The following is a 12,919-nucleotide window of genomic DNA, read 5'->3' on the forward strand; positions in this document are numbered from 1 at the left end:
ACACCACGAGGTGCTACAACTTTGGATGCCAAGGGTGGTGATTCAAGCAAGCCGGTAAGAAAGTTAAATTTAAGTTCTTATTCAATCTTGTAGATTTTTTTACAATGCCAGCTTGGTAAGCAAAAGTTGCTTTGATCAAGAATGGTTTGAAAGTTAGATGAAGTTCGATAGTTAAGCTCCTGACCTATCTTCTTTCAAAGTTGGGCAATCTAAGGTACTTTTATGAAGACGTACAATTTGACAAGGTCAATTATCTGTAACTGATCGACAAGGTTAATTTTATTTTGCCATGACATCTATATTTTGGTAGAAGCATTCATTGGCTATGAGCACAGAAGCTGCATCATGTTTTATTCTTACAAGATACTTATGAGAAGCATGGCTTCAATTTTAGGCATATTGCATGGAAGCTTCCAAATTTTGGTATATGCTATCAACATACAAACTTGGGGGGACTTTGCAACGTGTCTAAATGGTCTTTTGCCCGGTGTCGGCATGGACCAAGCCATGAGGCTTACACGATACATACGACACTCTAAGTACATCGGAATCCCTGGCTATGAGTCGGTGGACTCCAACAAGATTGTATAACACACTCTGCACTTCACTCTCAAGCTAAATTTTGCTTTTGGATTTTCAAAAAACTGGTGATAGATGGGCGATAATTTTTGACAATTTCAAGTTCTTCTTGTTTTGTGTGTTTTTAACCTTTAAGTTGGAAGAATCTCCAAGAAACATGCTTTGAAGGGTATAATGAGAAGCACATTATCTACCCCATGCCGAGGTACTACTCATTGACTTAGGATCAAGGGCAATGGCAGACAAGTTTGGAGTATTGGGAATTTCAGGATATAAGTTCACATTTTACATATGGCAAGGTCGAATTGTGATGTATCCATGCTAGACACATGGTATCGCCTCAAACTATGGAGGTAGCCATGGTAGCCAAGAAATTTTCAATCTATTTCTCACACTTGCATGCATGGCATGCAAATAAGGTGGAATTCATTCCACTCAATCATTGTTTACACTTCCGCTATAACACCAGTTTTTCAAGGACATCATTATCCGCCTACTCGTCACAATGGATTCAACTTGACGTGGTCTCCACATGAACTAGTCCCACACTTCTTTAAGACGCGATAAGATCTTGAATGTTTCCAATAATAGAACTATTTACACATTTTATTCCCTTCTCTTCCATATGTGCTAAGAGCATAGTATCCGCCATAAGCACACTAGGTGTTTATGGGCCCTAGTGTTTAGCAAAGACATATTTGGAACAACATGCAAATTTACGAATGTGATAGCTTACTGTTACCATATACATGTGGTAGTGATGTGTGTGAACACACTAGGACCGTCGGGGCATTTTTTCCCTCTTTAGGAGGTTTTTTCCCCCGTGCATTGTATATACGCCCATCACTCTAGGGCTATCTATCTTTCCATTGCACACTAAGGAATACACTCTCTATTGTGTGCCTTGAGCTTCCTTCGTCTTCTCCAAGCTGTGTGTGTTTCTCTGCAACCCTAATTCCAACAATTGGTATCAGAGCAGGTCACGTCCTCCCGGGCTTAGTCGCCAGCTGCTCCAGCACACGCCTGCTCACTTTCTCCGATTTCAGTGAGCTTTGGCAAGCGTTCGCAGGTCGACAAATATTTTGGGGGAACTCGAAGAGCTCGGTCTGCTCATAATTTTGATTTGGGCTCATTTCGGCCTCCGTTTCCACTACGGGCAGTACTGCACAGGTTATTTCGTCATTTTGTGCAGATTTTCTGTCAGTGCCGTTTTCTGCATAACAGGTGCCTTATAGTCTTCTACGGTTTGTGCTATATAGCACAAGTTGTTCCCGCTCCATTTCTCCTATTTTCGGGCAGTTTTCACATCAGGTGCAGCATTTACCATGGCTGACAACAACAACACAGATGTGTTCAAGATGTTTGCTGCTGAGGACAGGTTGGATGGGGACAACTACCCTATGTGGGCTTATATGATGCAACACGTTCTTGTGTCAAAAGGTGTCTGGAACATTGTGCAGGGCATTGATGTACGTCCTGGTTCTGAAGATGTAGGCGATATTGAGGATGTTGCAGGTCTTGCTGCAAGGATTGCAGCTGTTAGAGTTGTTTTGCCTACAGCAGAACAAGCTCGTTGGGATGTTAAGGATGCGCAGGCTCATGCATTGATTGCGTTGTCTGTGAAGCGCACCATTATTCCTCACATCCGTTCAGCAAAATCTGCAAAACAGGCTTGGGATATTCTAGCAGGTCTTTATGCAAGCCGCAATGAGGCTAAAATTGCTTTGCTGCGTAAAGAGCTAGAGTCGAAGATTATGCATGAGGAAGATGATATGGACACTTTCCTTGCTAGTGTCAAGGATATCAATGAGCAACTCATTTCTGCAGGTGAAGTCATTTCTGACAGTTCCCTTGTGCAGACTGTTCTTGATGCCTTACCAGATTCCTTCCAGACTTTTGCTAGTACTTGGAGACTGATGACCCAAGGAAATCCTGAAGTTGTCAAGTTTGATGCATTATGCACATTGCTGTTGCAAGAGTCACTTTCTAGAAAAAACAGGACTAGGCAGCGTGCAGTTGAACAGGCTTTTATTGCTTCTCAAAGAAAGGGTGGTAACAGTAATGCAGCCACTTCTTATGGTTCTGCTGCGAGTGGCAAAAATTCTGTTCCTAATGCTTCTGCTGGCAGCACTTCGTCTGGCAATTCTGGTGATAAGGGCAAAAAGAAGATGCGTTGCCATTATTGTAAAGCCAATGATCACTTGATCAAGTCGTGTCCTAAGTTGAAGGCCAAAGAGGCTAAGAAGAAAGAGGGTGGTTCCACTGCAAATGCTGGTTCCACTACAAATGCAGCCATTGTTGAGTCTTCTGTGAAAGGAGATTGTGATGTTGATGTTGATGCAGAATGGGCTTTTAGCGCAGAGTGCACTTACAATCCTGCTGTCCATGATGCATGCTTGTCAGTTGCTGCAGATTCACATGTGTGGTATTTCGACAGTGGTGCTACAAAGCACATTACCTCACATCGTGAATTGTTTACCTCTCTCGAGTGTGTCCCTCATGGGAATTCAGTCACTTGTGCCAACAACGCCTCTTATCCAGTTCAGGGAGTTGGAAAGATTGTGCTCACTGCTGCTAATGGCAGTTCCTTCACACTTGTTGATGCACTTTATGTACCTGGGATCAAGAAGAATCTCTTGTCTGTATCCGCACTTGCTAGACTTGGACTTGTAGTCAAATTTGTGGATGACAGATGTACAGTTCATGATCTCAGTTTTGGTGATGAAATTGTTGCATCTGGGCTTTTGTGCCGTGGGCTGTATAAGCTCACTTTGTATGACAAGTGTGGACAAAATTTTGCAAATGCTGTTGCAGATTCAAGGGCTATTTCAGATGCAAAACTTTGGCATGCACGTTTTGGTCATCTGAATTTTGCCAGTTTGCTGCGTTTGCAGAAATCTGATATGGTTGCTTCTTTGCCGCCTCTTGAAGCACCTTTCAAACATGTTTGTGAAGGCTGTATTCTGGGTAAAATGCAGCGTTCTAAGTTTCCAAAGGATGGTTCAGTTAGGGCCACATGCAGGTTGCAGCTTGTGCATAGTGACGTTTGTGGGCCCATGCAAACTCCGTCCTTGGGCAATTACCTGTACTTCGTGACTTTCATTGATGATTACTCCAGGCATGCGTGGGTATTTCCGCTTAAAGCGAAGTCCGAAGTTTTTATGTGCTTCAAACAATTTTTGGCTATGGCTGAAAATGTCTCAAAATGTACTATGGGCACCCTCCGTTCCGATCGAGGGGGGGAGTATATGTCTCATGAATTTAATGCATTTGTGGCTAGTCGTGGGATAAAACACCAATGTACAGTGCCTTATACACCTCAGCAAAATGGTGTTGCTGAGAGGAAAAACAGGTCACTAACGGAAATGGCACGATGTATGGTCAAAAGTCAAGCTTTGCCGCATTCTTTTTGGCTTGAGGCCATCATGTGTGCCACTTATGTACTTAACAGGTGTCCTACGAAAGCTTTGCAGTCTATTACTCCATATGAAGCATGGCATGATAGAAAACCTTCTATTGAGCACATGCGTGTTTTTGGCTGTTTGGCATATGCTTTGGTGCCACAAGTGCAGCGCAGAAAATTGGATGATAAGGCTGTCAAATGTATTTTTGTTGGTTATAGTGCTGAAAGCAAAGGTTACAGGTTGTATCATCCGCAAACAAAATGTATTTTGGTTTCACGGGATGTAGTGTTTGTGGAAGATTCTGTTCAACCCTTGCTGTCATGTACTAGAGACAGTAATGTAAGCTCACAGGACATTTATGACACTTTGTTGCCTCTTTTCAGTGGTGGAAATACGAATGTAAGTTCCAATGAGGCAAATGTACAGCCTATGGGGGTTTCTGAAAATGTTTTAGAACAGCCTATTACTGATGCAGATGTACATGATGTACTTGATGAGGAAAGGGCTGAAAATGAGCAGGCTAGAGGTATGCCAAAATGGCTGGTGCACACTTTGCGTGACAGTAAATTGGATGCACCTTTATCTAGTTGTACTCGTTCAGGCTCTCGCCATGCATCTTATGCATCAGATTGTTATGCTTTGGCTGTGTCTAGTTTACATGATGTTGAGGAGCCTCTGTCTTTTGATGAAGCACAGAATTCAGAAAATTGGATTGCTGCCATGAAATCAGAATATGATGCACTTATAGAGAATGACACATGGACTTTATGTGATTTGCCTCCTGGCAAAAAGGCCATTGGTACCAAGTGGGTTTACAAGTTGAAACGCAAGCCGGATGGTGAGATCGATCGCCATAAGGCTCGACTTGTTGCAAAGGGTTATGCACAACAAAAAGGCATAGATTATGAAGAGACTTTTGCTCCCACTTGTCGTATGACTACTGTGCGTTTTCTATGTGCATTGGCAGCTCATTTTGGTTGGGATGTACATCAATCAGACATTGTTACTGCTTTCTTGAATGGTGACATATTTGAGGAAGTTTATGTAACGCAGCCTCGCGGTTTTGTCATAAAAGGACAAGAGGACAAAGTGTGCAAATGTAAGAAGGCTTTGTATGGGTTGAAGCAATCTCCTCGTGCTTGGTATGAGAAAGCTGACACTCATTTGGTTAAACGAGGCTTTCGTAATAGTCCAACAGAAAGCACATTGTATGTAAAGCGTGAGGATGATGTATTTCTCATTGTGGTTCTTTATGTTGATGATTTGCTGATCACTGGACCAAATGAGAGACATATTGCTGAATTTAAGGCTGATTTGAATGCTACTTTCAAGATGAAAGATTTGGGGCTGTTGCATCATTACTTGGGTATACAGTTTAAGCAGTGTGATGGTGGTATTGCCTTGTGTCAGAAAAGTTACATAGAGACATTGCTATGTAAGTTTGGACTTGAGGATTGCAAACCTATTGCCACTCCCATGGAAACAGGTTTGAAGTTGAGTCTACATGATGCTGGCGATCCTGTTGATGTCACTCTTTACCAAACTGCTGTTGGCTGCCTCATTTATGTATGCAACACGAGGCCAGATATTCAGTTTGCAGTCTCGCAGGTCAGCAGATTTATGCATAGCCCAGGGTCTAAGCATTGGCAGGCTGTCAAGAGGATTTTCCGCTACCTTAGTGGCACTTTACATCTTGGCTTGTTTTATCCCAAGGGGGGATCATTGCCGCCAGACTTACATGCTTTTTCGGACTCAGATTGGGCTGGTTGTTTTGACACGCGAGTGTCCACAAGTGGTTTTTGTTTCATGCTTGGCAGTTCATGTATATCATGGTTGAGCAAGAAGCAACCTACTGTGGCCACTTCGAGTTGTGAGGCTGAGTACAGGGCAGTCTTCACAGCTACGGTTGAGTGTGTATGGCTCAGACGCCTTATGGCTGACTTGGGTGTTGGACAGGACACTGCCAACACTATCTACACTGACAGTCAGAGCGCATTGGCAGTTGCGAGGAACCCAGTTTTTCATGCTCGCACAAAGCACATTGAGGTGCATTACCACTATGTCAGGGAGAGGCTCTCAGCAGGAGAGATCAGCTTGGCTTATGTGCCAACACAGGACAACCTTGCAGATCTTTTCACAAAGGCATTGTCTCGTGAGAAGCTTGAAGCTTTCCGCAAAGCTTTGGGCTTACTCCCCTTTGTGGACTGATCTTGTCCTCAGGGCATGGCACTTCCCTTTACTCATGTGCCAGCTCTCGTTCACCGCATCACTCCAGGGGGGATTTGTTACCATATACATGTGGTAGTGATGTGTGTGAACACACTAGGACCGCCGGGGCATTTTTTCCCTCTTTAGGAGGTTTTTTCCCCCGTGCATTGTATATACGCCCATCACTCTAGGGCTATCTATTTTTCCATTGCACACTAAGGAATACACTCTCTATTGTGTGCCTTGAGCTTCCTTCGTCTTCTCCAAGCTGTGTGTGTTTCTCTGCAACCCTAATTCCAACACTTACGAAGATTTTCTCACAACAAGTGCAAAATACATATTTGGGACGACATGCAAATTTATGAATGTGATAGCTTACAAAAGACATATTTCCAAAGACATACTTTGAACGACATACATATTTATGAATGTGATAGCTTACGAAGCTTTTTGCACCACTATGAGATTTATTATGGGTCTACCAACCACCATATGAGGTGATGTCTCGGTATGGGTGCTTGTAGATAGATTGCCTAGACTTTGTCAGTCAAGTCCAATCACGTCCGCTCTTTAACCAAGGCAGTTGTTCACAATCTGTATAGATTTTTATGGATTACATTGCAATGTTGTGAGTAATAGTGACCCATGTTTACCAGTCATTTTGGAAGATTGTCTGTAAACGGTTGGGGAACACAACTCAATATTGCCAATCACCATTCGGAGATGGATGGGTAGCTTGCAAGTGTTAATTTAGTGCTAGAAAATATGCTAAGATTGAACCTCCTACTGAACCATGTATCGATCAAATGGAAAACTGGACCCGTGAGAGGTAAACATTGTGGAAACATTAGTGTTCTTAAGAAGATATCACCACTTTTGTTTTTAAGGATGAAAACGCTTCTCCAAGGGGGAGTAATGTCAGGCCAAGGGCGAAGACACACATGCAATATGAGGGTCTATATATAGCTAGGACCAAGGGCTTATATATAGTACAACTAGGTGGTGATGAGCATGTGGCTGTCCCCAGTCTTAAAGTTTCAAGTGTGTTTGGGACTCAAGGGTGAGTGCCCTTGGACTTGTGTGAATAGGTAGGCAACTGCTATATAGCTAGGCCTAGAGGTGTTATCCTTAGTATGCATTATACATTGCACATTTTGTAGCCCTCTATGATCGTGTGATGACTATGAGGTCCTTACCTCTTGCAATTATAACCGCATAATAGCTAGAGTGAGATGAGTTGGTATAAAAAGGTTCGTGGAACCTGGCAATTCCACATCATCTAGTTATAATTGGTACACCATTTTTTGAAGACCTTGTATTGGTACCTTGTTGATAGAAAATTACATTGAGATACCGAGGTTGCAAATTGACAAAAAAATTGTCTTAGTATCACGTCAAAAATAGGTTTTGCTCATTGCGGATTGCACAAGGCACATGGCATCAAGCAACTCTAGAGCACTACTAACAAAGACTTGTCCCGCTATTGCAAAAAAAAATAATTGTAGGTTATTTCCCCATTATGCATGGTTTGAGGTCATTCGGTGGCACCTCTTTGCAAAGATTAACAAAAACTCGTCCCACCATTACCTCAAGAACATATTTAGGTCATTGCACATTGGCATAAGAACATGAGAGTGTGTGGCCTGTCTTATGGATGGTGGGAGGGACGGAGCTCCCCTTGTGGATGAGAGAGAGAGAGAGAGAGAGAGAGAGAGAGAGAGAGAGGTCCCTTTTCTTGCTCTCGACTCCCCACGCAAGGGCCTCCCTGTCTTTCTTTCTTTGCCTTGGCCTCCACTCCCCCCTTCAATCCCTCTCCTTGTGCACATGACAGGGGTCTCCAAAGTGCATTAGATAGTATAGAAGAAGAAGAAGAAGAAGAAGAAGAAGAAGAAGAAGAGAGTTTTAACGTCGTAGGGAGGATCTAGACGACGAGGAGAGTTGAACTCAAGACCTGTATAGAGATGGCTTCAGGTAGGCGTATACCAATTCTATTCGTGCGGCGTGCCGCTGTTAACAAGAAGGAAGTTTTAGGGGAATGCACATGGATGGAAGAAGGCATGGCTTTACGATGCACATCAACTAGCTAGCACTAGTGAAACTAACAAAATTAGATTACAATTTGACACTGTGCATGCAACTCAAAAGGATGGGGAGTTTTGTAAGGCTATTCGACACTGTGTGCTGGGCATTTAATGGTGGGGAGTAAAACTATAAGCTGTTGCGGCTATGGCGATCTAAAAGGGTCCCTGTTCTGTAAATAAGCATGGCGCCCCCTATCAGCTTGTTGGCTCTTCTCCCCCTCCTCGCCCTCGGCTTTATTGCTCGCTTAGCTGCACGATTGCGTACCTGGCTTCTCTTCATCCTGTCCAATTAGCTCTCGGCATTCAGAGGTAAGTCATTCTCTTCTTCCCAAACCTATTTTCTTTTGGGAGCCGGATCAAGCATGTCTTCTTGATCTACCCTCACAACCTTGAGATCTTGGCGTTTGTCTAGCAACGAAGGGTATTTTTGTTGTCAGAAATGTGGATCCTTTGGTCGTCTGCAGGCATTGCTTTGTCTACGAGTCTTTTTGATGCCTGTTCATCACATCTGCAGCCATAGGGTTAGCGGGAACCATGCACATTGTTTCGTGTTCTGGCATGGATGGGCTGTTTGAGGTTTCTTCATTTTTCTTACGGATGGGTTTATTCTGTTTCAGGGGAGGCTTCAATTTCTCAAGCTATCTCTTAAGGCTTCCTTGTATAGCAGGTTGGTGTCATCGGGTCGCAGCTGATTGCCTGCGTATTCTCTTCTGTATTAATCTGATCACGGTGAGAGGGTTGCAACTCCTATGTAATTGTGAGGTGAAATTTCTGTAGTTGCGATACAATGGTGGGGGAGTTTAACAGGCGAGATAACATAATGTTTAGTCGCAATCTGTCTCCTTTGCGTATCTCATCAGCAGGCAAATTCAATTTGTTCACGCCTCCCTCATCCCCGGCTTCATACCCTTCCTCGCCTTTGTTGACACCATCATCATCTGCGGTCGATTTGGCATCATCCCCTTCATGCTCATCTTGTCCGTCAACACCCTTCAGCTGCAATATATCAACTCCGGCCACCTTTGTGACTCAACTCAGCTTTCATGAACCCTTGATTCCAGGCCTCCCGGATGATCTTGCACTAGAATGCCTGTTGCGGGTTCCTTATGCAAGCCAAGCAGTGGCTAGAGCAGTTTGTCACAGGTGGAAATCTTTCCTTTGCAGTGATGAGTACATTCTTGCACGGCGTAACAGCGGGTTTGCGCAACCCTGGCTTCTGGTGCTGGCTTTCCATCGAGTGAGTGGCAAAATTCAGTGGCAAGCATGGGATGCAGCTCATAGGTCTTGGCACATTATGGCACCGATGCCATGTAAAGAACGCATTTGCCCACCTGGCTTCGGCTGTGTGGCAAACCTTGAGGAGGGAGCCTTGTTTGTGTGTGGTGGGATGAGTTCGGATATGGATTGTCCTATGGATGCAGTCTTGAAATACGATTTGTTTCGTAACCAGTGGACAACCATGGGGTCTATGTCTACACCAAGATCCTTTTTTGCAAGTGGAGTGATCGACGGGAAAATATACGCAGCCGGGGGAAACAGCACGGCTTCACATGAACTCAGTTCTGCAGAGGTATATGATCCTGTAGGGGACCAATGGCATCCCATCGCAAGTATGGGAACCAACATGGCTCGATATGATTCAGCAATTTTGAGTGGTAAACTTTATGTGACCGAGGGTTGGTCTTGGCCCTTCCTTTCATCTCCGAGGGGCCAGATATATGATCCAAAGGCAGATAAATGGGAGGACATGACATCAGGTATGAGAGAAGGGTGGACAGGGCTCAGCGTGGTCTTGAATAATCATCTCTACATTATCTCTGAACACGACAGCACAAAGCTTAAAGTCTTTGATAAAGAAGGGGACATTTGGAAGCATGTTGGTGGTGCACCAATGCCTTCACACATGGCTCTGCCATTCTCAGTTAATACGGTTGGTGGTAAGCTTGTTGTAGTTGCAAGGAGCTTGCACATGGCCATCGGCACCATCACTGTTTCTGAAGAAGAGGGTAAACCTCTGAGCTTAGTGGAATGGCAACCTGTTCCTGCTCCGGATGCGTTTTCAGACTTTATCCCTTCACACTCAGTTGTCCTTTTTGTTTGATCGTGAAGCGCGTGCATGCTGTTCAGTTTCACTTGTTTTGTACAATGGACATGGCTTAATTCTTTTGAAGACAGCAGTGATGATATTCGAGTCTCACTCAGAGATTGACAATTGTCTTTAATGGGAGAGGTCGACTCCAATTGTTTACAATATCAGAGTTGATGATGCTCTACAAATGAGTTCAAAATGTTTTGCATTTCACAGGGTCCAGCACTGATGGGTGTACTGTGGATCTTTGAGTAGTCACCATTATTGTTGATCCAGACACCATTATTGCTGATGTGGACGAGTATCCTGTGCTGAAGGAATGGAAAGCCTAACATCTATTTTTTGATCAGGAGTCTCGAAGGTTACATGTAACATCTCAGATTTCATTTTGGGTGAGAAGCGTTGTATGTTTTGCAATATACAAAATTTCTTGGACTGGTTGCCCTTTTTTTGGTGCGTGTTTACAAGAGCCAGGTAATTTGTGTTGCTTGACCATTATGACCGTTTCCATGGTATAAGAGATTCAGAACTCATCTATTCTGCAGGCTTCAAACTTGTTTTTTTGTTGTGATCTCCTCTGCAAATTGTCCAATTTATCATCTTATTAGAACAGTGAGTTGGGTCAACACTGTATTCATGCGCCGTATGATTGGTGAATGTGTGTGGGCAAAAGGGCATACTTTTGTTTTCTTGTTGTAGATGCTGGAGAGGATGGCAGGGATTCTGTTAGTGTGTTATTAGCTTTCTTCTCCAAAGGCAGAGCTCAAGCATGATAGTGGATGAGGTTGTCTGGATCAGAAGTGACAAGGGACGAGTGGCCATGTTGTTTGGTAATGTGAAGTATTGGGGAATTCATTTGTATTCTATTCTGAGGCAAATGGGTACACCTAACAGCAGTCGAGTCTCAAAACTTTTCTACATTGTCCTCTTGTAACGTTCAACTTGTATGAGATGTGAGCCCCCTGTGTGCAGGGACATGAATGTGCAGAATGCGAGGTAAGCTATCTTTGTTCTTCTTATACAAAATGCTTTTTCATTTTACCTTGGATCATGCACATTTCTCTTATTACTTTTGAGCCTAACTCACATGGTTATTGTTGTCCGTAATTGGTCATTGCAAACATCCATTTAGCCAGTGCTGTAATACACCACGGTAAGTTTATGTATGTAGTCACAATTCCATGCATGCTAAGCTTATTTATATGAAGCCTGATTTATTCGTTTGGAAGGTAGCACTACAGTAGCTTAAAGTGCTTATTTATATCTTTCATTTAGAGTAACAGATAATGTCTACAGATTCGTCAAATTAATATGCCAATAATTTCTACCGTATTGAATGTAATTGTACAAACAATCAACAATGGCTCTTGAGGATGTCTGTCTGTGAAGGGAAGGTTTGATGCTTTCTGATCAGTCATTACAGGTCAATATCATCGGTATCTTTGCTGCTTGGGCAAATGACATGCTCAAGGACATTCAGCTTTTGTACTGGATGTAGCCAGCAAATTACTAACATGCAATTATACTAGTAGAAATCAGGATTGATCCCCCCACTTTAGGACTTATAACCAGCGCCTGTTGTAATTAGTGGACATGAAGGAGCATGTTCTTTAAACACCATAATTTTTGATTATTTTTGTCACTGTTATTCTTAAAATGGTCTACTAGTATACATGCCACATATTGAAATTTTTGCTTAGTCTTAATCCAGATACAAGGTTCTTAAATTAAGTGCTGAGCATGCCATATTAGTCAGGTATTGATTGTGATAAAGCTGTTTCTGAAACATGAGGGCCTCTCTTTACTTAAAACTTTTGTTTTAAAACTTCCTGTTTGAAATGAACTGTACAAGGATGGCGATATTTTACTGGGTTTTTGGATATTTTGTGGGTTATCAGTTAGTGTCCTACTGATTTTTGAAGCATCCAAATGAGGTGCTCCTGATTGAAATCCCTTGTGAGCCTTTCTACTGAACTGCACATTCCAAATGTGAGTGAAACATGGAATAAAATTCAGAGTTTTTTTCTTCTATTTTGGCTGCATTGAATCAAGCTTAGTAATTGGGTTTAGCTCTATTGGATGGCAATGTCCACTATGAAATGCTGTACTCTGGGTAGTAGATGCTACTGACATTTTGAATATGACTTTTTTGATAGGCCGGTAGTGCTGAATGATGTGGTTCATAAGGTTGCACCTTTGGTTTGGGGATGGTTCTGTTTAACAAAACTTGAAACTTTGTATCTTGGTAGTTGTCCTAGGAAGCGATTTAGTGAATGAACTCACTATCTTTGTTGATCTTAACGGAAATATCATCTCTGAAATCACTAAAACAACTCGCGATAGAGTTTTCCAATACTCTAGGCCTTGGCAATCCATTGCATAGCACTTAGGTTGCATCTTTGTCTAGCCGCCTACTTGTGGGGCATGCGACCGTTTTCATGTCCAGAGCCCATGCTGGCCTTTCAATTTTAGGGCACACCCGTTTGTTCTTTTTGGGTGTTGGGTTGACTTACCTCCACCTTTGACCTTTGTATAGATATGGGCATGTGGGAGGTCTA

At 43.0% G+C, this 12,919-nt stretch overlaps 1 protein-coding gene across 2 annotated transcripts; it reads left to right on the forward strand.

The window, feature by feature from the left end:
* The first annotated feature begins 8,307 nt into the window (after positions 1–8,307).
* Positions 8,308–10,924, forward strand: LOC147465357 (F-box/kelch-repeat protein At1g30090-like). 2 transcript variants are annotated; one of them, XM_086519626.1, is made up of 3 exons: positions 8,308–8,581; positions 8,890–8,939; positions 9,050–10,924. In XM_086519626.1, exon 3 carries the CDS (start codon positions 9,060–9,062, stop codon positions 10,371–10,373), a length of 1,314 nt encoding a protein of 437 aa, XP_086375752.1. In that variant the 5' UTR covers positions 8,308–8,581; positions 8,890–8,939; positions 9,050–9,059; the 3' UTR covers positions 10,374–10,924. The 2 variants fall into 2 exon arrangements, with proteins under 2 accessions (XP_086375752.1, XP_086375747.1); XM_086519621.1 differs by having other exon boundaries at positions 8,309–8,581; positions 8,890–10,924.
* The last annotated feature ends 1,995 nt before the right edge of the window (positions 10,925–12,919 follow it).

The sequence above is a fragment of the Adiantum capillus-veneris genome, chromosome 1 (genome assembly GCF_014529385.1).
Source record: "Adiantum capillus-veneris isolate H3 chromosome 1, ASM1452938v2, whole genome shotgun sequence".
NCBI lineage: Eukaryota > Viridiplantae > Streptophyta > Polypodiopsida > Polypodiales > Pteridaceae > Adiantum > Adiantum capillus-veneris.